Source organism: Podarcis erhardii (assembly GCF_964252035.2).
Source record: "Podarcis erhardii genome assembly, chromosome: 6".
NCBI classification, from domain to species: Eukaryota; Metazoa; Chordata; class Lepidosauria; order Squamata; family Lacertidae; genus Podarcis; species Podarcis erhardii.
Genome location: NC_138510.1, coordinates 41,240,584 through 41,268,340, shown reverse-complemented (window position 1 = coordinate 41,268,340; position 27,757 = coordinate 41,240,584). Strand labels below are relative to the sequence as shown.

The window sequence follows — 27,757 nt, the reverse complement described above, 5'->3', positions numbered from 1 at the left end:
TCTGTTAGACTGTAAGCCTCAGGGCAGGGCCTGTCATTCATTTAATTTTATGTACCACACCTTGTTTCTTTAGCTGAACGAGAAATAATCCATGTAATACCAAGAAGGAATAATACGGTATCTAGGAAACACTGTTGCATAAACCAAGTCTCCACTGTTATTTTGACCTCTTTTTGAAACCGGGTGATCTCCCACCTAGAGCCCCAATGCATCACTGTATATAGTGAACTTAAATTTGCTTTAAAGCGATAAAGGACCAACAATGTAATTAAAAAAATAAATGAGTGACAGGATGGAGAAACCATGGCCTTTCAGATGCTGCTGCACTCTTGGTCGTGCTGGCAGAGGCTAATGAAAACTGAGTCCAATAACAACTGAAGTGTCACAAAAGATGACAAAACTAGGATGATGGCTGGCACAAATGTCTTCTTCACAATTGTATTATTCTTTTCAAATACTCCTAATATGCATTGGGGTTGGGTGGGTTTCTTAGAGAATGGGCATCAATATTATTGCTCTCTCCTTCCTGGAAAAAATATATTTATTCAAGAGTGAGTAAAGCCAACAAGCCAGCAATGGTGGCAATGAATCAGTACAAGTTCCCTTATCTACATAATTATGTTTTTCTGATGGCTAGTGTCAGAAAAGTTGTTTGGCCTTCTACAATTTGTACAGTTTGCTTACTCTAATCTCTCTTGGCTATGGCAGTGGAAACATGTTTGTCTGCTATTAAACAATTAGCAACAATCTTTAACACTGAAAAAGAGAAAAACTGAGAATGAGGTGTTTATTATTCTCCACTTCACTTTGATGCCTGATAAGGTTCGGATATTTGGCACTGTCTTAACCAACTCTGCATCATTGCATCATTGCATCATTGCTTCTGTAGGAGAATTTGTTGGAAAATCACAAAAGTGAATCATAAAGATGGAAAGTACCTCAAAGATAATCTGGTCCAGCCCCACAACACACAGCATTTCTGATGGGTGAACACCCAGCTTCTGCTTTAAAACCTCACTTCAGTTTTGTGGGAGTGCTGGGATTAATATTGCCTCTTTGCTCCTGGTTTGTGCAAAACTCCCTCAATAATGGAATTAGCAATGTCTCGTTCAAAGTTTCAATTGGACTGCCCACCACAACAAATCTAGACAGCATGTGGACATTATTTTATTTTATTTATTTTTCTTTCATGAAATTTATATAGGGCTTGATTGTTAAAAAACAAACAAAAACACACACACCTCAAAGTGGTTACAACACTAATGTACGACTTTCAACATACCTGAAAAGATTCTTTATTTTCTCCCCAAGTGGGTAACTTCTATTTTTTCTCTCAAACTCTTCATCAAAGTAGTTGCTAGAATAAGCTGGACGGTTGATGATGTAACGTGGCCGTGCTTCGTTCATCTTTGCGCCACTAAACCCTTCACCCAGAAATGAAATGTAAGGAAGCTGGAGTGAGAAGTGAGCATCACCAACAGAAGGTCCTTTAATAAGGCAGGCAGTTCCTCTTATCCTCATCCCAATAAGCCTGCCTTTCAAATTTCCTTCCAAAGTCCCGCCCCTTTCCCCTCCCCTTCCTGCAGAAGGAAAGATGGTGCTCTTCTGGAGGCATCGATGCCTCGTGGCAGGCTGCGTGAGATTTTATTAATCAGCTACTTTATAATGATGCAGGAGTTGGCACAAGGTCAAGAAACCTACACGTGGCCAAGTGTTGGGCAGCTACAGGCTGTGATCACAGCTCTTGCCTCTGTATTGTTATTTAGCCTTGGGCCGGTCACTTAGGAATTGTCTGCCATGAAGAAAATGAGGTTAGGAATTTCTGCAAGGCTGAATCAGCACCCTCATTCAAAGATGCATTGTGTTGTGGTAAAAGTTCACCCACATTCTAGAAATCTCTTGAAGTTTCTGCTGCAGTGCCTTGTGGATCCTTGACCTCTTTAGCATCTTGTAGTTTCACCTATGTTATGTATACATTTGGAACTTTTGCCCCGAGTGCTTCTATAGCTGTGATCTATAGCTCAGCAAATACACTGTAGAACGAAGGACAACTCAGAAATGTAACAATTTGACCTATTTTAATTATAATAATGCCAACTATTCCTGTTCAACCAGTCCTACGCAGTATCAAGGTGTTTCTAGAGGCAGGTAATAAATAAACTCCTTGAGGTGCAGGCCTTAGTATAAACAAAACTATCAAAGGAAGGGGAAAGAGCACTTTTGCAAGATGATAAGTCTGGGGGTGGGGTGGAAGAATATGAAGAAATAGAACAAGGATGTGGATCATTATTTTAGTACTGCAATGCACTTAAGCACTTAGCTGTTGATCAAGTGTGCAAATGAACAGAAAATGAATCATCATAAAAGATAGACAGAGATTATGAAGCAATTGTGGGTGTTGTTACATGGTTCTTTTATTTAGAGCACATTAAACCCATGGGGAAAATCCATCAAGATAGTGATAATGTATCAGGTTATAATTGTTTTGATCTGATAACTAAATACGAGCAAAAAACAAATTCAAATAATGCCATTTCAGACTTGAAAATGTTAATTTTTGGAACTGAAATGTACCACATTTTAAAATATCCCTCAGTTATTTTGCTGCTTACATTGTAAAACTTTTTAAAATGCTGCATTCATTGATCACAGCGAAACAGCAACACAAAAATAAAACACGGCCAAAAATTTTCAAGTAAAATAAATATTAAAGAACATAACGTAAAAAATAGCTGAAAAGGAAATATAATTTATAATAATAATAATTTATTAGTTATACCCCACCTATCTGGCTGGGTTTCCCCAGGCACTCTGGGCGGCTTCCAACAAGAGATTAAAAATACATGGGATTGCTCATCATTTCAGAGTCCCCAAAAAGGTGTCAAATCAACTTAGAATATATACTTGAGTTAACCAGTTTGACATATATCTTTGAAGATCTACATGTATTCAAGGTCCAATCTGGGTAATTTTAAAAAGAAATACTAACTTAAGTGAATCTTGTGAAACTCCATTTCAGTGAGATGATCTGAGTGTGAGAGAACCAAACCACATAGATGATTCTATCTGGTTCCAGCCTCATGATAATGGATTTCTACTCTGTGTGGGCTGGAGGGAGGAAATATGTGGCTTTGGAGTGATCCAACATAGGAATAGACAATCTAGTTGACTTTGGTACTGTAAGGCTGCATCCCAGGCTCACAATGGCATTTATTTTTCAGCATTCATGCTTAGGGTCTCACTGCATGACTCTCATTGATGGAGACCTTTTTTTTTTTTTTTTTTTTTTTTGCCTATCCAAAACTCTGGGCTCACTTGGATGAAAGACTTCACCTTATGAACCTTTTCTAAATTGTTGTTTTTTTTTAACTAGCTGCCAGGTATATGTAAAGTGCCTAATATAAGCTGGTAGTTAATAACAGGTGGCCTCTTGCACCCCTCCCTGAGACCGCCTAAGGGAAGCAGAGGGTGAGAAAGGGGCAGCAGAGGTTGCCAGGGGGGAGACAAGTTTCTGCTAAAACTTTATAAAATGGGTAAGTAATCATTTCTGTCAATAGAGGAACTTTGCCCTTGTCACTCATTTTAGAATTCACACCGCAGATCCTTTCTCATGAGAATGTAACAAAGGGTTACTCATGGATCAGGCCCACTTGCTGGGCTCCACGTCTCCGCCTGGAGCAGGTGTAAAAGGCAGCGCAGCTCCTTGATTTAGAAGAGGCTGCAGGTGCCCTGGAATGCAGAGGTCCAAAGGTGGTCCTCCACTTAGAAACATAGGAAACTCAATCAGACCGTTGGCTCATCTAGCTCAGAACTCTCTACACTGACTAACAATAGCTCTCTAGGGGTCCAGATACAAAGTATTTCCCAATCTTTTCTGGATATGCTGGGACTGAACCTGGGAACTTCCACATGCAGAGCATGTGCTCTTTCCATTGAGCTACTGTGCTTGACCACTATGTCTTCCAGTCCAGACACAATTCAAGGTGCTCGTTTTAAATTGCAGGTCCTTCAATACTTTTGGGTCCCATATACAGTGGTACCTCGGGTTACATATGCTTCAGGTTACATAAGCTTCAGGTTACAGACTCCGCTAACCCAGAAATATTACCTCGGGTTAAGAACTTTGCTTCAGGATTAGAACAGAAATTGTGCGGCGGCAGAGGGAGGCCCCATTAGCTAAAGTGGTGCTTCAGGTTAAGAACAGTTTCAGGTTAAGAACGGACCTCCAGAACAAATTAAGTACATAATCAGAGGTACCACTCTATTTAAAAGTGAACTTGCCAGATAGGTCGTGGATGCATTTTAAAAGTGTGGTATTGTGCTCTTTTAAAACGCAGAAGTTGCCTAACCCTGTTTGATAACCCAGATTGTTAACTATCATCTGTGCAAGCTATAAGGTGCTCTGGGCTATGCAAATGTTACACAAACCTGTCTTGCGGTTCTATGCTTTGAGCCTTCCAACTTGATTTCCTGGACCAGTGGCCTTAAGTCGGAGGGAAAAGGAAGTGGAGTGGTTAGGCCTGACTCTGTTATGTTCACGTGAAAAGAAAGATGATAGGTCTGCCAGAAAAGAAGTCCCTCCCCACTTCAAGCATTGCCCTACTAATATGCTTTCTGAAGTTGAGAAGGAACTATTGGCTGGTTATATAATGGAGAGCCAGAGCAATGAACTGGATAGTGCTTTTGGTTTAGGTCAGAGGCAACTGGGTTCAGATCTCTAATCATCTGTGATATTGCATGGGTGGTCTTGAACAAATCACTATCTCTTAACCCAGGGTTAGGCCCATGTGGTGGCATCCAGATGTTGTTGGACTATAACTCCCAGCATCTCTGACCACGGGTCATGCTGGGGAGGACTGATATGAGTCACTGCTTTAACATCAGGTGGGTGCCATGTTGTCCAACCCTAATCTCACAGGGTGGTGGGGATGTAAAATGCAGTAGCCTCCATGTGCACCATCCTGAGCTCCCCAGGCAAAGTGTCGGGTGGAAACGCAATAAACAAATTGGCCCTAGCTTGGGAAATTTTATTTGATTTCCATTTGAATACTTGCTGCAGCTTCAAGGAGTGGTAGTTTCCACACTTAATCAATCCTCATTCCCTCCCCTGGAGTCATGATGTGAACCTCCCAAATTGTAACTGTCTTGTTTGAGTGCAATACACTCTTTGCTGGCACTCTAGCTGGGTAATTTGCACCTACGCCCTGAGGGATAGACGTTGAACCTTTAGTGCAAATATATGCATTGCCTCACGTTGAGGAGATGTGCTATTTCCCACTGCAAGGTATTATGTATTTATTTAATGCATTTATATCCCACGCTTTTCTCCGAGGAGCTCAAAGGTGGCATGCGTGGTTCTTCCATTCCTCAATCCATCCCAACAACAACCCTGAGAGGTAGGTTAAGAAACCAAAGTATTTTGTTAGGAAAATGCCATACTTCCCTCCTCACTCCCACGTAACACACCAAGTCCAGCAGTGAATACAGTGGCACCTTGGTTGTCGAACGGCTTGGCTCCCAAACAAATCGGCTCCTGAACGCTGCAAACCCGGAAATGAGTGTTCTGGTTTGCGAACGTTTTTTGGAAGCCAAACAACAGGCGTGGCTTACGCGGCTTTTGATTGAGTGCAGGAAGCTCCAGCAGCCAGTCGGAAGCCACGCCTTGGTTTTCAAATGGTTCCGAGAGTCGAACAGACTCCCAAAACGGATTAAGTTCAACAACCAAGGTACTACTGTACAGTGTGAAATGTAGTCAAATGCTCTACCACTGAGCTATACCCCCTCTGCTACAGTGTGAAATGTAAGCCTGCATGTGTCAGTGGGATAACTCCTCTCCATCATGCTCTCACTGTTTGTAACTTTTAAACATGTGCTGCCAGGACTTACCCAAGATATTTTGCTGCCTGAGGCCCTAGCAAATGAAAGTTGCTTCTACCCTGGGGATGGGATAGTACCTTCTACTCACACCTGAGCAGCAGGTTACCTCACAGGGTGCAGGGTGGGCTGAGTGATACACACAGCTCTATCCTCCAACAGAAAGCAACAGCCAGGGGAGTTAAGGAGGAATGGTCAGGGCTGCCTGCCACTACTGTCCCCAGCAACCACTGCCTCACTCTGCCAGATACTGGGCCATAGAAGGCCATAGAAGGCTTTATAGGTTAAAACAATACTTTGAATTGTGCTTGAAAACATTTAGCCAGCGCATTTGTGCCAAGACTGGTGTTATGTGTCCAGACTGTTCATTCCCAAGGTCAGATGCTTGCCAGTGGCATTGCACACCAGTTTCAAAACTGTCCTCAGAGGCACCCCCGCACAGAGCCGTCTTTCCCATAGGGCTTAGTGGTTTGTTGTGCCAGGGTGCCGGCCTCTCAGGGGTGCCCCAGCAAGTTGGGGGAGCTGAGTGGCTTTGCCAGGGGCCTCCCCTTTCCCTGCATGCCTGGGCGTGCAGCTTGCCTCTGTGTGCGGGAGGGGAGCCCCGAAGAGGCGGGTGGGTACGGTTTTGATGAGGGCACTGGAGCCTCTCCCAGCAGCTCCCTGTCAAAGCTCCCCACCAGCAAGCGAGGACCCCGTCTCTCCCTTTTCAGTGCAGCAGCTTCCCGGCGAGCATAAGGGAAGCAGACCCATCCTTAGCTGTGCCCAAGTGCACTTTATTTCTCCCTTTAATGCAGCGGGCAGCACACGCACACCCCATACACTGCGTGTGTGGTCATGGGCGAGGACAATCTGCTGCTGTCCCGCTGCACCCACCCACCCACTTGCTTCGAGGGGGTCAGGGAGCAACCAGGGTTGGCGTGTGTGTTTGTGTTTATAAAACCCTCCTGCTGTACTTCCTTCTTGGCCGCAAAGCCTGCGTGGGCAGGAGGAGCGACGCTATTTCTACCCTGGCTCAACTTCCCGACCACCACCCTCCTCTCCTGTCCGTCAGTGGGTTAAATCCCCTCTTCTTTCTACTTTCCTCTGTCCCACTTTCTCGCTCTCTTTTCATCCAGTAAAGGAAGGGGTAGGTTCCCCCCACCCCCAGCTCTTGCCCCTTCTTCCCTGTAGTGAAATCTGTGGAATTCCCAAGTTCAGGTCAACAACTCTGGGGAACCTTTCCTAAAAAATGTCAACAACTTTGGGGTCACCCCCTTAAAAAGGTCAACAACTCTGGGAAACGGGGTGGGGGGCCGCCGGAGGGGTCTTTACACCACGGCGCCAGATATGCTTAAGACGGCCCTGTCCCCACATACAGCACATTGGAGTAGTCTAGTCTAGAGGTCACCATAGATCGCTGAAGCCAAATTATCCCTGTCCAGAAATAGGGTTGTAGCTGGACCATCAACTAAAGCTAGTCAAAGACAACCTAGGCCTTGACCAGTTGTGACGGATCCAGCAACACCCACAAGCTATGAGTGTCTTCAATCCCAGAGTGCAGTCCCATGTAGAACAGGCTGTAAATGACTTATTCAGTCAAAGAAATTATTCACCAACTACACCTCACTCTTGTTTAGACAGAGCTTCAATTTATTGGCTCCCATAGCAATAGTAGGTGAGGACTGCCCTGAAAAAAAATGTTTTATGTGTTCCTGTTCCAAGCAGCTACCAGGATGGTGGCCTATACTTGTTCCCTGTTAAGATGTAACCTCCTCTGCGGATGGAGCTTTGATTATTGTAACAGTGCCTGGTAGAGTAGAGCAGGAAGTAATGGATGCCTCAGAGAGGTGACTCTGCTGAGGAATATAGGTCAGCTAGCTAAATAATTATCCCAATGGAAACAGAGTCAGGAAATCAGCACAACAATCAAATCCAACATGTCATGGAAACTTTAATGATCCCAAGCAGGTTGGAGATGCCAGTTTTTTAAAGGCCAATTCCTATCCACACTGACTGGAAAGCTGGGCTGAAAAATTCCTGAACATCCTAGACACTAACCAGCAGGAATGAGTCATTTAAGTACTAGTTAAATATGACAATCACTACCAACATTTCCTGTGAGGTGATATTACTATTATGGTTTTCTTCACCTTTGTTATCCTACCTATGGAGCTCATGGAGGTCACTGCTGAGGATCTAATGGTATATTGGGGGGGGGGGGAGAGATAGTACATATGATAGAACACAAGGTTTGTGAGGGCCCAAGATCCAATCCCTAACATCACTGATTAAGGTATCTTAAGTAGTAAAGCCGGTTAAGATCTCAGCTTTAGACCCTGAGGAACATCAATCAGCATCAACAACAGTGGTGCCTTCTGAGGCATTTTGCTAGAGACTACCTCTGTCAATCACAGAACACTACTGCCTGTTGGAAGGATAAAAGAAGCAGTAGCAGAGCCACTATTCAGATACTGAGTGGGTAGCAGGGCTCAGCATAGATGTTGGCCCATGCTGGATGCAGCTACCAATCAGCAGTTGTGCATCTGCATGATGCTGAGTTAACACTCCTTCTATTTCTCCTCTGGCTCTTTCTGGTGTTCACTGGAAAGGGTTCCAGGTCCCTCTTCACCATATGGTGGTGCTTGGCAGCATAAAATGGTAGTCTCCACTGAACTGCCCCATTCCATTGAGCTGTCCTCATTCCGTTGAGCCACCACTGACAAAAATAACTTGGCTAGATAGACCAGTGGTCTAAATCAAGTATAAGACAGCTTCATGTGGGACAATAAATACCAAACAGATTGAGGGAAAAGTTAGAAGGAAAAGCTTGGCCTATTGCTCAACATCCAAAAGACCAAAGTGCTGCACCAACAAGCACAAAACAATCCCACCGCAGCGGCACAAATCCAACTCAATGGTGTAATGTTGGAAAGTGTCAATCACCTCTCCTACCTGGGCAGTTATCTTTCGACAAGGACCAACACTGATGCCGAAATCGAGCATCGCCTGAGCTCTGCGAGTACAACTTTCTCCCAATTGAAGCGCAGAGTATTTGAGCACCAGGACATTCAAGGGAAACCAAAATGCTTGTTTACAAAGCTATTGTACTATGAACCTTACTGTATGCTTGTGAAACATGGACACTTATAAATGCCATCTCCAACTCCTCAAAAGATTCCATCAATGGTGTCTCCGAAAATTTTTAGATATCACTTGGGAAGACAGATGAACTAATGCCAGTGTACTGGAAGAAGCAAAGATCACTAGTGTCAAAGCAATGATTCTTCAACATCAACTTCATTGGATAATAATAATAATAATAATAATAATAATAATAATAATAATAATTTATTATTTGTACCCCGCCCATCTGGCTGGGTTTCCCCAGCCACTCTGGGCGGCTTCCAACAGAGATAAAAAATACACAAAAATGTCACATATTAAAAACTTCCCTGAACAGGGCTGCCTTCAGATGTCTTCTGATGTTGCTCAGATGCCTGATTATCGTATTCCAAAGCAACTACTCTATTCCAAACTTAAAAATGGAAAGTGTAATGCTGGTAGTCAACAAAAGAGGTATAAAGCAGGGGTCAGCAAGGTTTATCTTGCCTGGGCTGGATCGGTCCCGCAGAGATCCCTCTGTGGACTGGATCGTGTGTGTGTGATTTTTGGCGTCTAAGCGTGCGCAGATGTGATTTTCAGTGTCTGCATCTGCGCAGATTCAATTTCCGGCACCATGGACGCAAGTGCCTGCACCGCGCTGCACCGGTTTAGCACAGCGTGTGAGCGGGCAGCTTGATTCGGGGGTGGCTCGTGGGCCAGTCAAACGACCTCTGTGGGCCTCTTCCGGTCCATGGGCCTTAGGTTGCTGACCCCTGGTATAAAGACTTTCTCAAGGCAAATCTTTAAAAAGTAGTATAAACATTGACAATTGGGAGACACTGGCCTGTGAGTGCTCCAACTGGAGAACAGCGTTTACCGAAGGTGTCATGGCCTTTGAAGATACTCGAACGCAGGACAAAAGGGAGAAACGTGGAAAGGAAGACACACTTGGCAAACCCTCACCACAATCAACTCCCGCCTGGAAACCTATGTCCCCACTGTGGAAGGATGTGTGGATCCAGAATTGGCCTCCACAGTCACTTACAGACTCACTGTTAAGACCGTGTTCGTGGAAGACAACCTTACTCGGCAACGAGCGATCACCAAAGCAGAAGATTCATTGATAGTGTAATAAAAGATATCTGATGTCATGGCAAGTTTCTCCTTAGTAGGGATGGGAGAGAAATTGGATTCAGTTCATATTTAAAGGTAAATCTACTTCAACTGCACTTCCTGAAACAATACACAAGCAATGTAATTCTCCAGTCAAGTAATGCATACAAAAATGCACATACAAGAGTAAAATGTGCAAAACAATGTATATATTAGTGAAAATGACATAGAGAAATGCATTATATTAGGGTACGTTGGGTAAACTTAACAGTTCCACTAGTGTAAGGAATTTGAGCTGTGCATTGATACTTGGACGAATGCAGCTTCTCCATCCTTTCTTTACAGCCTGATCCCTGCTACACCAAAGAAAATGTGACTAAACTCAGTGTGACTTCTTCCCAAGTTGGTGCACATGAATTTGCAGCCTTAGATTCCCAGATTTTCAAAGCCTGATCCAGAAACTTGATCAAGGATATGGTCAGGATTTGAACTCTGCTGAAAGTGTATTTCTCCCCTCTCCATCTGACACACATGCACCCTCTCCGGTTTCTTATTCCAGTATTTATTTCAACTTTCTGAACAGCATGCTGTGGTTTTATTGTTACAGGCTTGGGTGTGTTGAGCCTTTTCTCTTTATATCTTTCCTGCTGAGCGAAAGTGCTAGCAGACACTCTCACAAATCAGGAACAAAGCAAGGAGGGTTGAGGGAAGGCAAGAGTCAGAAGGACAAAAGAAGTCCCATGATTAAAATTCCACCTAAAACAAACAGGCCAATGATGTCAACATCAGCAAGAGTCAAGTTTTTGAGATGGATTTATCGATGGTCTTGCCCTAGATCAAACACAAGTGGAAACTTTTCTGATTTCAGAACTCAAGAGCTGAGAGCCTTAGAAAAGAAGGCACGAGACAGAAGGCAAAAACAACTCTTGAGACCTTTTCAGGTGTGGAGACGTGTAACACATAGCAGGGAGGTGGCATCGCGGTGGCAGCCTTCTGCCCCAGCTACTACACTTTCATTTCAGATTTCAAAATGAATGTGCACAGATTGGAGGCAGAATTGTTTGCCATGTTGCTGCCTCTCTGCCTATGTGTGTCCATTTCTCCATAGTGCCATCTGAAAAGGGCTCTGGTTGTGAGCCGAAGAAGTCCAACAGAGACTCTGAACATTAGAATGAAAGGTTTTTATGGCACAAGCAGGGAAACTCAGGCCTGGGGGCCAAATGTGGCCTTCAAGGCCTGTCTCCCCAGACGATATCCTCTCATTGGCCACATCCCTTACTGGCGCTGCTTCACACACTCCCTGAGTGTTAATGCCTCTTACTGGACAAGCTAGTCTAGTGTACAAAGGGAAGATTTACGTTCATTGCTCTGCCCATTCTTGCCTCTGGCTCTCCTCACCACTTGGTGAGGGTTGGAAGGTTGCCCAGAATGGAATGTGGCTGAAAAGGGGTCACTCACCTTTGCACCATGGTGACAAAGAACTATGCAATTATTTCTCAGAAATGGGCCATAACAAAAGAGATAAGCCTTTCCTATTGTGCCAGGGACACTGCGGGAAATTAATATGGTTGTGTTTTGCACTGCTGCACAGCAGTCACCGATGTGGTGTCCAGGGGCATCAATGTACCTGCACAGGCCTTCCCTGGTGCCAACAGGCTCCCTTCTCCTGCTGAAATTAGTCTTGAAGTAAGCATTCTAGTGTAGCCAACAGAACACATCGCAATGCTTGCTTTATTGCGGAGTGTGTGGGGTGCCCACAGCAGTTTCTCAGGCTTGCAAATGTGGCCATGGGCCAAGAGAGGTGGGTGACCCCTGCTTTAAGAGGAAAGCCAGAATGCCTTAGCACAGGGGTTGCCAGCCATAATAGTAACAACAACAACAACAACAACAACAACAACAACAACAACAACATATTAATTTGATAGTAAAATAACATTGCTCAATTTCAACAAAATCTGTAGAGCTGCATTCTTATACCAGTCATATATAAGAAGAAAATTGAGCAAGGACACTGTCAAATAACTGAATCATTGAATACAGTGCCAAGACTTCAACTACCCATGACATAGCCTTTCCATAAGTAAGCATGAGTGGCTAGAGGTCTAACATTAACGTCACTTCCATTTACATAGCTGATATGTGGAGACCATACCTTATCAAAACGACTGTGCTTAGTTTTGCCTCTAACAAGCCTTCTGCATTGTGTTATATCCTGTGGTGAGTTTGAGAATGAAATCTGATATTTGGAAAGAGCCAGATCCCAGACTTTCCCTTTCCATCCCATCAGAGATGGACCTTTGAGGTCTTTCCAAGGGAAGGTGGTCTCTAAATGGACAGAGGTAAACAACATGGCACTTAGGTCCTTATGTATAAGGGTGCCGGTGAGGGAGGGGGTTAGAATGGCATCTAGTGACAGTAGTGCCTGGGCAGGGTTTGGGTTCAATGATTTAACTATAATATTAGAAACAACATCAAAAATGCTTTGCCAAAACCTAGTAGGCTCATCACATGCACGAGGCTCCCTCTCTTGTTACAGCTTCACCAACACTGGAAAGAGAGCTTTGAGTAAATAAACTGTAGGGCAGTACATCAACCCATCAGCTTCTCAGCCAGGATCTGTGTCATCAATACTTTTAGGCATTTGGATTTGAGGGGGGGGGGGGAGGTGATGTAGGCACCAGCCCTTCTGGTCACTGCCCTCCCAACTCTCCCAAGATCAGCCCCTATCGCTGGTGCCAATAGAAGCACTTGGGCCTGCAAAATTTCCCCAGAGGTTGGAACAATCCTGGCCCAACAAGAAGGGACAAATTTCAGTAACGTTGCACAAGTTATTACCCTTATAATGTAAGTTAGCTGCCCTGGCATTTTCCTGTGTATTGTAAAAACAAATAGTTTAGTTTGGGAATGAGACCTGGTTTGTGCTTATGGTCTCAACCTATACAGACTCAGCCAGCCAGTGCTCTGAACGGAGTTTTGACTGCTGTTGCTCCCCATTGCTGGTCTATGGATGGAGGAAATGGACCACCAAGGGCACTTTACTCCATGGTCTGCTCAAAACTGAAACCGGCCCTGAATAGCAGACTCCTCCTATATCCAGGTGAGGCTCATAGATGCTCATGCAGGACCTACCGACTTGATTGGATGTTATCTTTGCTGCAGATGGGGATGCACAGCCAATACAACTAGTTGTTGAGTGCAACTCATTGCAATTAGAGCTCAACTTTCATAGAGTTTAGGATCAGATCATGAAAGCTGAGCTCTCTGGAAAACCAAGTCCTGAGAAGAACAAGGGAATAACTTGTAAAGCATTAAGAGAGAGTATAGAGGTAACAGGTTAAAAGATGGTCCCTCATCTCTGCTAGTAATAAGGAGAAGGAAGAGAGTAGGATTTCTAGGAAACTTGGTACTATTCCTCCTGGAGAAAACTTTGATTAAACATGGAGGTCCTTGATCTCAAACTGGGATTATGCTTAAAAATACATACTAACTAAATGGAAGTGAAACGTGAGCCTCTCTTTCAGTTATTACTTAAAAGTGGGGGAAAGAGGCTTTGTGTTTGACCATGAATGAGCCCCTTCATAAGCAAAATTCAGGGGCGAAAGATCAGGTGAGTGTAAACTGGAGATTAAACAGACTCAAATACAGCATACTGGACATACTACGGTCATGAAGGACAGCCTGCCTCACCACAGCATGGGCATTTGTTCTGGGGCTCATAGTGGGGGGGGGGGGGAGTGTCAAATATTGTTGCAGAGAATTTGAAGAAATGACCATATGATGATGTTCCTCACTAGGCAACCTTTCAGTCCTCTGCTTTTCTACCTTGATTCCCATGGAGAGCCCTTTCTAGCTCTATGTGCTGAGTTGCAATAATTACTGCATGCTGATTTCTAGGTTAAGCAATGTGGTTATGGGATCGCTACTTAGTTTTAAGGAATCTTGGGAATTCTGCCCAGAATTATTTGGAGTGAAAGAACAGCAAAACTCAAGTTAAATGACAGCAGACAGCAGGTATCAAATGTCACCTTCCTGAATGCCAGCAAGGGGTTACAGGCTAGGAAAGATGATGATGATGATGATTTATTGAATTTATATACCGCCCTATACCCGGGGGTCTCAGGGTGGTTCACAGAATAAAATCAAGATATAAAACCACAAAATACCTAATAAAAATAAAAACAACCCATTAGCCCCCCGCAAACAAAAACAAAAAACACATTTTAAAATGGCCTAGGATGTAAATCAGATCACCGCCCAAAGGCGTGGTTGAAAAGGAACATTTTTGCCTGGTGCCTAAAGGTGTATAATGAAGGCGCCAGGCGAACTTCCCTGGGGAGAGCATTCCACAGATGGGGAGCCACTTCAGAGAAGGCCCGTTCTCGTGTGCCTCCCTCCGGACCTCTCGAGGAGGAGGCACATAAAGGAGGGCCTCAGAAGATGATCTCAGGGTTCGGGTAGGTTCATATGGAAAGAGACGGTCCTTGAGGCATTGTGGTCCTCAGCTGTTTAAGGGTGTATAGGTCAAAACCAGCACTTTGAATTGGGCCTGGAAACTAATTGGTCAGACCAGGATTGGTGTAATATGCTCAAATCGTCTTGCCCTGGTGAGGATCCTGGCTGCTGAATTGTGTGCACCAGCTGAAGTTTCCAAGGGGAAGGGTTAGGTAAGAAAGGAGATCAAAGTTCGAATTTTCAGAATTGCACATCACAGTTACGCAGGACACTCTATGGTTGCAAGATGTTCAATTCAGCCTCAAAAGAGGGTGAGGCAGAGGAAGTTAAATTGATTCTGCAGTCTGTCACAGTGCCCATAAAACTCTATGAGAATAAATTAGCTAGTATAGACAACAGGAGAATGTAGAGATACACAAGTTAATAGCTGAAGTGTTTTACTTCAAGAGGATAGAACAGGTGAAATACTATTAATGTCATACGCCTTCAGAATGCAAAACTTACGCAGCACTGCAGAACCATATAATCGTATGTGGGATGTAAATGAATCATGAGCATTTTGAAAGAAGCATGTTTGGAGGCAGGAGAAGTATTTGCATTCTAGATCTTGTGCCTCAGGAGACAATGGCTGCAATCCTAGGCAGATTTAATGCCCCAATTAACGCAGTGGGACTCATTGTAAGTAAACATTCACAGGACCAATCTGTCTGTACTCAAGCTTTTCTCTGAAACTAGGAGGCAAATCAATCCATAATTTCAGATCTACAATCCTTTAACAATCCCCAGCACTAAAAGTCATCTGAGACAAAGGGCATTTTCACACAAGATCATTCAGTCTTGGGACCATTATGCAACACTAAGATCCACACTGAACATTTGATTTCTCAATGGCATTCTTCTACAGTCTGCTCTACTTTCCATTCCAATCATGTTCATGTACACAAGAAACTCAGGGGCGCTTTTAGCGTCTTGTACAGCTACATCCTGCAGGGTAAGGCTACATGCCTGCTCAAATTTCCCACTGCCTTGCTAGTATAATTGTTGAACCCTCCACATCCTGTACAGGTGAGAGCCACATTTTAGGGGGGGAAATGAAAGTCACATTGACGTTCCTGGCTGGTACTGACTAATCATAACTTTGGCAGGCCATAATTTGACCTGTTCAGATAACTTGGTGCACACAGTCTGCTGAGCAGGCAGTTGATGGGCAACTTCCAGTCCCCTACTGTCCCTTCTTAGGATTCTTTAATATATACTTGGCCCAGGCAGCCCTTCAGATAGAGGACTGCATTCTGCAAAACAGAACACATGGCCACCCTTTCCCACCCCTTCACTTTTACTTCATGGACCTGGGTCTGAATGAGTGCAGATTCTTGACCATCTCTCTCATGCTTTAGGCAAGAACTGGGATATTTTTTTTAAATAACAAACACCTGGCATTCTTAACAAGCCAATTGCTTATTTGATGCCTTTGATTGAGCCCTTTTAGTAAATAAATAACTCTAATAATTTGCTGCAGGCAATACTATAGGTATGTGGGTTTCTTTGAGGCATCTTGTTGGTCACAGAGGACGCTGGACTAGATGGGCCTTTGATCTGATCCTGTGAAGTTCCCCATCCCTCTTGTAAAGATGACTGACACGGCACACGTACTTTGAGCATATACGAAAAACACCATACAAATGCGTAAACAACAGCAACTATAGTGTGTCATGTCAGTTGCTCAAATGTTAGGGTTTTGCCAGCTTCCATGTATGTAATAACAGACCATGCCTTTTTGTCCCTGGTTTATGGACTATGGATTAAGCTATCACGAGCTCTGAATGAACAATCACTAATGGGAATTTCAGTCCCCACTCCAATTATAAGCCCACACTCCAGGGGCCCCCAAGCCTCCATCCCTCTGCTACTCATTAGAATCCATTTTGTTCAGGAGCAATTAATTGGTATTGGATGCTCTTGAGTGCAAGAAGTAATTCTCTTGTATCTCCCTGGAGCAAGTGGTGTTATTTTAATTAATGACTCTTCCAATGGCAGAATTCGGCAAGATGGAGGCATCAAGCAACGTAACCTGATCTGGGCAATCCTACTCAGTTCCTGGAGAAGTGCCAGTCATAAACATGTACTAGCTCCAGAGCCGGAGACCATAAACCCCTGACTGCTAGTTGCTGGGAATCACAAGTGCACAGGGTGTGTGTGTGTGCTTAGGTCCTGCTTGCAGACTTCACATAGACACCTGGTTGGTCACTTGAGAGAACGGCCAGGATTCTTCAGCGACGTTCTTAACATGCTCTGCCCCATGCTGCTGCTTTCTAGTGCCATCTAGAGGTCTCAGTCAGCATCAGGAAGCATTGTGCTAGGCTCTGTACAATATGAGGTAGTTAAGGAGCTTGAAATGTCATGGCCTCTTTTGACAAGCCCATGCCTTTTGTACCAGAGTGCAAGGTGTGGGAGGAAGGAGTAGATGTTCAAAGGAGGTGCTAATTGATGGCACACAGATTTCAGGTTGTGATATGTTTAGGTTGACTGGATGGTAGTGTTTTTCTCATGGGCCAAAATGGCTACCTTTACTTTTTGATTGACTTGGAAAATACCACATTTAGTTTGATACAGCAGCAGGATCTTAGCCTAGAGCAGGTTTCCTCAACCTCGGCCCTCCAGATGTTTTTGGCCTACAACTTCCATGATCCGTAGCTAGCAGGACCAGTGGTCAGGGATGATGGGAATTGTAGTCTCAAAACATCTGGAGGGCTGAGGTTGAGGAAGCCTGGCCTAGAGGAAGTGGATCTTCTGTTACCTGAATCTGGGACTTTATTCTCTGAGGGGACATTCCCTCCAACTGCTTGGTAAGCCATTTGGCTTCTATTTACTCTTTTAAAAACAATCTAGCACAACCACCTCAATTTAAGCTCTACCATTGTTAATATAAATACTGCCTAGTTTCTTTTTATTTCTGCTCTTCACCTACCAACAAACCTGTGTGTTTCACCTAAAAATGGAGTCAGACCTGAATAACAGCTGCTTTGTGCATTTCCAGTTATGGGGAATCTGCCATTATGGGTTTCTCCTCCCCAAGGGGCCTGGGTGCAACCTGAGAGCACCTGAAGGAACCTTTGAGAAATGTCCTCTGCCTCCTCTCACACTCCCATCTTAAGACTCTAACCAGATGGAGACACGAATGCCTTGCATGAATATCATCAGCCAACCTTTTTTCACCCTTCCTTGTGTTGCTTACACTCAGTTCTGGAGAATATGATGGATATTTTGTGACATTTTTGTTGACCTCATAAAGGTATATGGATTTTTTTCCCCTTATGGGCCAATAACATTACTTTTTGGGGTATACACAGATATAGTTAGAAAATATGCAGATAAAACAGCAATAGCAATGAAATTTAAAATGGTATTATAAAAAAGCAGCAAGCGACAAAGTAATTCTCCCTCTCTCTCTGAGAGAGTTAGAAAAAAATATATAAAGGTGTGTTTTCCCATTTTAATTTTTCTTTCTCTATCCTCTGCATGCCTTTTAAAATGCTCTTTAATTCCCCTCCCAAAGTAATATACCAAAATAAAGCTCCCTGTTTTTCACCAACCCTCTTGACTCTCTAGCTGAATGTCAATGTTTTCTTTTGCTTAAATTAAATATTTGGGAGCATTTCTAGATGATTTTCATAGGCAGATGGTCCTTTAAAGTGAAAGAAGTAGCCAGCAGCCATTCACAGGCCCTGCACTCTTCACTGCTGCTGAGCCTGTGCCAATGTTTAATGTACCACTTCACATAAGTTTCAAACCAAACTAACTACGCACTTGGCAATCAGAATGAGGACTCTAGGCACCTGGCAGCTACTACAAGCAAAGAGCCTGAAGCAATTGAGTTAAAATAGAGACGCTTATTCCTTCCCACCTTCTGGAGTCCAAGACTATGAACTTCTTCATACAACCTGAGATTTCATTCGTTGTGTAGAAAATTTGCCTGTGCAAAAGTAAAAATTCTTGGGACTTTTCAAATTATTGGATCAGTGGGTGCCTTTATTCCTAACTCTTATCTGGAGAGATTCGTTCCAGCTTTGTATTCTTCCAGATACAGGGTTCAAAAACCATCTTTTCTGCTGAATTTTTAGTGGCTGGTGGGTTAACTCACATTTATGGTGTTTTATTATATTTATGTAATCTGTGATAATTATTTTAAAGATTTTGGTTATTCTGTGTTATGCTTGTATTCTTTCTTTGTTTGTTTGTAAATTGTCCCATGACCTTTTTGGTGAAGGCCGGTATAAAAATCTAATAAACTAGAACACACACACACACAAAGAATAATGTGGAACCTAGAGAGCTGTCAGAGCTGCCCGAGGTCCCAGCTCACAAAGGACCAACGCCAGTTCGTTGTTATATACAAAAGTCTTTATTGAAGTTCAGTTTCGATTTCAAAGCCGCGGCGCGCAGCTCTACGTCTCAAACTCTAGACCGCTGAAGCTCCGTCTGAATCTCCTCCCCCCAGACACCAGTTTAAGACTCTAGCCTTGCTCCACCTCTTCCTTTGCTCTTTCCTCCTCTGGGTCCGCCTGTCCGCTGGGGTCTTGCCCTTTCTAGACTCTTCTGACGCTGAGTCCCCTGAGTCTTCCCCCCGCCTCCGGCGGGCTTTAGGACCTGGTTCCCAATCCGGGTCTTCTGCTGTCCCGCGTGCCTGCACATCCGAACTTGGCGTGCGCGCCCAGCCGGCAACCTTTCTGCTGACTGTTACACTGCTCCTGTCACTACTTCCCCCTTCGGGGAGGCTAGCTGGACCTGACTTCCCCTCCGTTCCCTCACTCTCCGATAGAGGCGTGGTCAGCCCTGACTCATCTTCTCTCCCTGCTGGAGGAGACGCTGGCCCTGATACATGGGACTCTTCCCCCCCACTACGCTCTGGTGGGGGAACTGGTCCTGATCTCGCGCTGCTGCTTTGGGAGTCCCCGCTGGCCCCTTGTTTCTGATGCATCCCCCCTGGGACCCCCCTTGCCCTGGCCCTCGCCGCCCCCCTCTGGGAATCTTCTGATTCGCTGGAGAAGCTCATGGAATCTCTCGTGCCACTGTCATACTCCCCTACGCTGCCCTCAGATTCTTCCCCTTCGCTCTCCATTTCCTCTCTCCCCTGTGCCTCTGCTCCTGAGCCCCTGACAAGAGCATATCTACTTTATATCAAGTCATTCCTTTGGCTTATTTATCCCAATATTATCTATGCTGACTGGCGGAAGAAACTAGCAGGGCTTTTCTACAGCCCTCTTGGGCTGAGATCCTCTGGATCAGGGATGGGGATCCTATCCAGATGTTGCTGGCCTCCAGCTCCAACCAACCCCACCCAGAATAGCCTATGTGATCAGAGACTGTGGGAATTGCAATCCAACAGCAATCTCCAGGGCCCCATGCTCCCCATCCCTGCTTTGAAAGAAGGCAAAACAAAAAATTCCTTCCAGTAGCACCTTAAAGACCAACGAAAGCTCATACCTAGAACTAACTTAGTTGGTCTTTAAGGTGCTACTGGAAGGAATTTTTTGTTTTGACTATGGCAGACCAACACGGCTACCTATCTGTAACTTGAAAGAAGGCAGGCATTGAACCCGGAACTTTATTCATTTCACTTGACAATATCCCACTTTCCCTCCAAGGAGCTCAGATGAGATCTCCCCCGCATTTTATCGCCAGCCTGAGTGATAGCGACTGGCCCAAAGTCACACACTGAGCTTCATGACCAAGCAGAGATTTGAACCTGGGTCTGCCCCGTTCATGTCCATCACTCTTACCCCTATGCCACACAGTCTGCCAGTGGTCAATATCAGAGCTAGAAGCCCTTCGAATAAAGGGAACGCCAAGTATTCCCTTCACTTTTGAGTTAAGCACATCCACTCACGCAAAAAGAGAGATGGAAGTCTCAAGGTGCACAGAAAAGCAAAGCGTGTTTTAAAGATATTCTTCATCAGGAACACTTAGATACGCCACACTGTACCCTCTGCCATGCTTTGTGACCAACTGAAGCTTGCAATTAATTTCTAATTTTGTGTGGGGACCGTCTCATAAGCAATTTCCAATTTTCTGGACTATGTCCAGATAACTGTAATTTAAAAAAACAGGAGACTGTTCCAACAATTGAAGTGGTTTTTTAAAAAATGAGTAAAATAGATTATGTCTAATGAAGGTCCCAAACCAGGAACAAAAGGGAAAAGGAAAGAAAGCACCAATACTGGGTTGAAGGGAAGAGTTAAGAGACTTTGTGGCAAAACGAATGGCCATTATTGATGCGACAGTATTGTACACTTGCTTGCTGCTGAGGAAGAATATATTCCAAGCACTTTGGACCATTAAATCCTTATTTTTGTTCTCCATTGAAACACCGGCCATTGAAACATGGGAGTCACACCATCCCATTAAAGCACATTTATACCACTTTCCCTAAAGAATCCTGGGAACCATCATTTACCTCTCAGAGAATTATGATTTGAAGCATCCATAACAAACTACAATTCCCAGGATTGGGAGGTGGGTGCAGCCATGACATCAAAGTGGTATAAGAGTGCTTTAAATTAACACTACAGATGTAACTGCCATGTTTCCTTTTTCATATGATGCTGATCCTCGTGTTTTTTCTTTTTAAAATAAGCACTCAGTGCCGAACTATTCTCAGACCCGAATCAATAGTTTACATCACATCATCCCAATCTAGCAAAAGTCCCAATGAAACCATTGCAAACGTTAGTCATGATGTGAGTTCAAGTTCCATCCTAACTTTGTCATTCTTGTGGCACTGAAACCCTGTCAACAACAGTGCATGCATCATAGAGAAAGGGCACAGGAGGCACCCAAGAGAGGTAACAGAAAGGAGACAGGACAGAGAAACCATCGCAGTGCGCCCTGATTGGGTGTCAACAGGGAAGGGGCGTGTACATAGGTGCTGCAATTTACTAGCCAAATAACTGATTACAGGTCTCTAGTTGTTTTCAATGGAACTTAGTCATACAACTAACTTCAGGTGAATCCGGGCTTAGGTGCAGTGGATCTTTCAAAATGTTTGCCACCTCTGCTTCCTTATGGACAAAGCCTTTTCATGGTTTTACCTGGGGTGCCAGTTTAGATTTCAACACAGAGAAACAAAGAGGTTCCATGGAAAGAAGATATTCAGTAAGGCTGAATTCATTATTTTTGCATGTTGCGGATTACATGCCAGGGAAGCAGTGTATTATAAGGGCTTGTGCTTACTTTTTGAGGCTTCAGAATAACAAAAATGCCCATTACTTCCTAGGCAAGGGCTGTAGATCAGTGATAGAACACTTGCTTTGTGTTCAGAAGGTCCAGGTTTAATCCCTGGCATCTCCAGGCTGGGGTGGGAAAGGTCTGGAGGGCAGCTGCCAGTTGGTGGATAACTAGGTGGACCATTGACATAATCCTTTTAAAACAGCAACCAAAGCCTTTTTCATTGTTATGCATACTTTGTCTATAAGTTCATTCATCTATAAATAGCTGTCTTAGTCAGGCCTGGCACCAGTTGTTCTGGTGCCAACACCCAACAGGGCCAACCAACACTGATGCCAACTCTGTGTCAGCCTCAGCACCAGTACAGTGGTGCCCCGCAAGACGAATGCCTCACAAGACAAAAAACTCGCTAGATGAAAGGGTTTTCCGTTTTTCGAGGTGCTTCGCAAGACGAATTTCCCTATGAGCTTGCTTTGCAAGACGAAAACGTCTTGCGAGTTTGCTTCCTTTTTCGTAAAACTGTTAATACCCGGGGAATCCGCGCTCCGCAAGACGAAAAAATCGCAAGATGAAGCGACTCGCGGAACGAATTATTTTCGTCTTGAGAGGCACCACTGTATTACCAAGCTTCCACTTTGAATTTCCCACAATGCTCCAGAGGGATGCCATGTCAGGTCATTGTGGGTGATTAAAATGGCTGCTGATTTGCAGCCACCTGCCACAGATCAGAGCACTGCCACCACCACCATAGATAAGCTCACAGTATGGGGGAGGTCAAATCCAGAGGTCAAATCACATATAGTTATAATAAGGTACACGTTTGATAGAAGCAGACAAAAAAGCAAGGGGAAACCCTGATCTCCCTAAATGCTATCTCAGAATTTTGGAGGATGAGTGACAAACGAAATAATGTTTTCAGTCCAAGGGATCCTGAATGTATTTGGAAGTAAATCCAGAGACTTCCTTCCTAGTGAATATTTAGAACTGTGGGCTGAAAAGAAAGAGGCCTGGTTGATAACATTTCCTTGAACTAGTTGAACTAGTTATCACTTGCTTGCCAAATGTTTCCCTGACATTCCAACTGCTATTGCCCTTGGAAAAAAGCACACGGCCAATGAAACGTCTTAGGGAATTAGAAAGTTTGCAGACTGAGGCATTCCTTTTGCACCTGAGAACACTCTTATGCAGACTGCCTGCTGGGAGCTCTAATGCACTCTCTCCTTCCTGCTCTCCCCCTCCCTCCCTCGCTGCTGGAGTACGAAACATTAGAGAACAACAAACATGTTCAGGTCATCTACTCTGTCCGCCCATGAGACTGTTTCGTCACTTGGATAGGCTTAACCCCAGGGCAGGAGTGGGGAACCTCAGTCCCAAGAGCTGAATGCAACCTTCCAGGTCTCTGTAGCTGCCCCTTGTGACTCCCCTTTGCCCACACTCCCCAGACATCTCCCATCTCCCCAGTACTTTTGCCTGGCTGGAAAGTGTCCTTGAACTGGGATAAAGGGTCTTGCTTGTCTGGATACAGAGGCGTGGGGGGAAAAGCCTCTGACTTTTGCAGAGATGGAACGTAGCCTGTTATGCACAGGTAGGTTTCCCACCTGTTGCTCTGCCCATGTTGGATTCTGGCCACACACACTACTGCCTTGTGGCCCCTAGAAGCTTTCCTGTGAGGGAATGTGGCCCTCAGGCTGAAAAGGTTCTTCAAGCCTGCCCAGGGGCATCGCTATTGCAGCAGCATCTCCTCACATTCCCTGCTTCCTATCAACAACCAAACATCTTATAATGAAATTGTCTCCATCCAAAACTCAATGACAATGTAGACAATCTGAAACTCCCCATGTTTTGCTCAAGTCGGTTAAGACTATATAATTTCAGCCCCAAACATATATTTCCCACCCCCTTCAAGTTATTTTGTTAGAAAATGTAACAATATTTATAATTTAAATGCATATAAGTATCTGTATGGCAATCATAAACCGTAACACTTTAAAAAAATTTAAATACAGCAGCCTAATCATCACAGTGCCATATTTGAAGATGCTTTACTTTTCCAGTGTTCGGTAAATTAAAACAAAATTCGCACAAACTTATTGCAAAAGCTTGTGTCGTTTATCGCATTTATATCATGAGATAGTTTAGGCATTACAGCGTATTCACATATTTCATTTTCCTATTCAGAAATAGAGAGAATAGACTGCTGCCCCATAGTTAGCATAACCCGTTGATATAATATGTGTTTCATTCTAGCAGAGATGGAAACTGAATGTGACCTACACAGGCCAAATTAGTGAAAATGAAAAATGTGATTGAGTGGTTTGAGGTATACTGTAGCTGCTTTTGAATCCTCTGTGTACATACTGATGGTATCACTTCATGCTTTGATCTCAGTTGACCACACCGCAAAACATGGCTGCATTACTGCTTTTATGCCACCACCACCCTCTTGTCCAGGTCATTCATTCAGCTCCTACATCACTTTTAAACAAACATGCTAATCAGGTAGTGCTTGTTGCGCACATCTCACAGCTTGTGCAAACACTATGTTCTTCTGGCATGTGCATATATATGGTAGTTTGTGCCAGGAGAAGAAAAATAGTTGAAGAGGAGTTTCCTTGGGAAAATGGTCCTCCACTCCTATGCTGCAGCCCCAAATTTAATTTGCAACTGCTGTTTGTAAGAGTTTCTAGAAGCAGGGATGTATTCACACATCTCTGCTACCTATCACATCTTGCTTGAGTCTTAGGACTGCTTTGGATGTAAAGCATTAGCATGTGGGTTGGAATTCCTCCCTTTGGGTTCTGTGTCTCATCTGAAGATGGGGGACAGACACATTCTCTCCCTATATTAAGAGAATACACACCTTGCTCTTTTAGATAAGACCCAGAAATGTGGGGTGGGAAAGCCCAAATCACTTGTAGTTCCTCTCTTGCTACTCCTTTTGAGCTCTTTGCTCTTCTTTAAACCCAGGAAAGTAGCAAGCTGCCGCTGCAATTACAGTAGAGAGAGGCTACAATTACTCTCCAGTTGAGTAGGAAATTGCTTCTATCTACTTCTTAGGAACAGGCTTGCCACTACCTAGAGATAAATGGCAGAAATTACCTCCTGGAACAGCAGCCGCAAGATGAAACACCATCAGTGCACAAGCCCTTGGTAAATTAGAAGTAGATTACAGCGACCTATAGGTTGATATTACAAGGGATACAACCCAGTGTCCCCAGTCTAGAGAAGCACAAACTCAGCAGAAAGTTGTTGCAGCTGAGAATCCCCCTTACAGCACTGTAAGTTTATCGGTGCTATCGTGTGTGTGTGTGTGTGTGTGTGTGTGTGTGTGTGTAGACAAAAAGAGAAACTAGACTTTCTCCACTACTTGCATGCGCACACACACATTTATTACAACACTCTTTGTGCAAATGGAAAGGTGGTCCAGTTGTGGATCTAAATTGTTGGATCAGAGCAAATGAACAAATGAGACACCAAGGGTCCTGACCAGCTGATAATCTCTCTTCTGCCCTTGCAGTCTGGCACCTGCTAGCACAACAGCCAAAATTCTGATAACTCCCATTTTCTCCAAACCTAAGAAAGTGCAGAGCTACCATATCTCTTTTTCTTTTATGTGGGGAAAAGCAGAAGCTCGGGTTCATTTAAAAGCCTGCCCAAAGTCACACTCAAAACCTACATATCTGCTTATCTGCAGCAGGTAAAAGCTTTGACCTTGGAACTTCTAAGTCTCAAACGGTCACCCTCAGATGAAGAAAGGATTCCTCTTCCTCATTAATATGTGTATGGATATACAAATTGTTCCCTCTCTGAGGGTTTTCTCCTGACCTCTCCTCCTCTTCAGTGCTCAAGCTGTAAAAGAATTTGGAAGCAAGGACCTGTTATTTGAAATGCTTAGGTATAAAAACCCAGGGCTTTTTGCTGAGCGGAGTTGACTGATCATAATTTAGGAATACACCCCTCTGCCATCAGGCAAATTTCCAGGGCGCTCACTGGATAGAAAGGACTTTGCTTCTATAAGACTGAACTTTCACACACATGCATCTTGCCATATTTTTCTTCCTAAATCATTGCTGAGCAATTCCTGGGTAAATTTGCATTGTAAAAAGAAGGAAACGGTTGTGTGTGTTTTTTTAAATAAATAAATAAATAAATAAGGTCTTATAATATTTAAGTTCACACCCAGTGCTATTTGTAAGCTCAGGAGTGCAAAATCTCCCTCTTCACCCCCCTCCCTATGCCCACCTTGAACAAAGAGCACAATTGTGTTGGGAATAAGGCTTACCTTCGCTCTGAAGGAGAGGAGAAAGGGACTGATTCTGGGAGGTGAGTGAGCTGTAGAAAGTGACAGGAGGCAGAAAGCTTCTCTCAAGGAAAGAGCTCTGTGCTCAGCAGAGCCCAGTGAGTCATATATATAAGTGACTTCAGGGCTGAGCTTGGAGTCTGATTGGCTTGCTGGGAAGCGAATGCTAGCAGGTAGCAAAGCCCATGAGATAGGAAAAGGAGATAAGCAGCTTTTTTGTGCGTATGTTATGTGTATATGCCTCCCCCTCCCCACACTCCCCTCTTTAGAATCAGGTTTGTTTGATCCCTTTGACATAGCTGGCCACTCCTAGACAATACATCACATTCAGTGTCCAGCAGGGACCCCTCCACTCCCAATGTTTGGACTTTTGGAGGGTTGCTTTTGTTGACCTGTTCTATGGTTTCATGATGGACCGGACAGTGTCTCCAGCCTGCTTTTGTGTCCTCTTGATGGCTTCTCCACATCAGCAAAGGACAATGAGACTCATTGTACCAGCTCTTGAACTCCCACAAGTTGGGCTTTGAAGATGGGATGTTCAGGGGAGAGCACTTCCTTTCTTACTTCCAGGTTTAAAAAAGGATGAGATGAAAGAGATGGAAAGAAAACAAAGAGAAGACCTCCTCAAAAGTGGCAATTAATTCTACATCCTCTGCATTGAGCTAGGAAAAAGAGATGGAGGTAATCAATTTTTGATGTGATGTGATGCACATACACAGATCACTCAAGGCCATCTCTTCTAATGAGCTCACTTGAGCATCAAAATAAAGGCAACTTATATCTTTTAAATATGCATTCTTCTTTGTCTGTTTTGGTCCTTGTGAATGGCCAAAGTGAGAGGTGTTAAGGAATAAGAACTGTCATTTTGAAAAATCTTTCAGAGTGTCCACTCTGCTCCTTATGGAGAAAACCTCTGTGCCTTGTATAGTGATCACTTTACGGCACCATAATGTTGATGGGCCAAATATGTGTCCAGTGACAAGTCATGCTTTTATAATGCTTATTTTAAAAATTTGCAATAGATGGTGATAGGCAAGCCACCCAGGACCCTTCAGGCTGGTGTTTTATTGCGAGGGAATCTGCAACAAGTTTTTGCCATAATAACAGTGAATTTGTGGTGGATTTATTCTGCTTTAGTTCGTGCCACAATGTTTGCCCAATGCTGCCACATTATTGCTGTCTGGAGAGGTTGTGGCGCAACAAAAACGGAACAAAAACAAACGAGAACATTTGTGGTATAGAAATTTACAGGATTAGCAGGATATTACAGGATATGCACTGATTGGAAATGAAACAGTGTGGCAGCCCCCAAATCCTTGCAGGTGCAAACAGTACTAAAAGCAGGATTGTGGATGACTCCTCTGATAGTATCGTGAGCCAAAAAAAATCATTATAAATGTACATAAAAAGAACATTGGGAGGAACCCTCCATTTTTGTTTTTGTTTTTGTTTTCCTCTAGTTTGAGACCAGCCCACCATAGTTCTTTTCAGGCCATTTGGAAGGGTAATGCTTTTAAATTTTGACTTTTGGAGATGGCCCTTAGGCACACACAAAAAGCATAAGCCATCAATCACCCTTGGTGTAATGCATTCTAATCATCATTCAGAAATTCACGGCATTCCTATAGCCATTTGGAAGGAACCAGGGCATTCCAATAGCCGTTCCCATTCGTTTTAGTCACCCTAGAGACATGTTTTTCTTCATGCAAATGT

At 44.0% G+C, this 27,757-nt stretch overlaps 1 protein-coding gene across 2 annotated transcripts in view; it reads right to left on the bottom strand.

The window, feature by feature from the left end:
• The window catches only part of SLC26A9 (solute carrier family 26 member 9), a 59,155-nt gene extending 33,012 nt beyond the window's left edge, over positions 1-26,143 (bottom strand). Inside the window, exons 1-2 of one of the 2 annotated variants that reach the window (XM_081865219.1) lie at positions 26,027-26,143; positions 1,283-1,424 (exon numbers count right to left, since the gene is read on the bottom strand). In XM_081865219.1, coding sequence (XP_081721345.1) covers positions 1,283-1,407 — 125 coding nt within the window. In that variant the 5' untranslated portion in view covers positions 1,408-1,424; positions 26,027-26,143. Of the gene's footprint in view, positions 1-1,282; positions 1,525-26,026 lie in introns of those variants that run through there. The other variant, XM_081865218.1, reaches the window with a different exon arrangement.
• Positions 26,144-27,757: the final 1,614 nt, after the last annotated feature.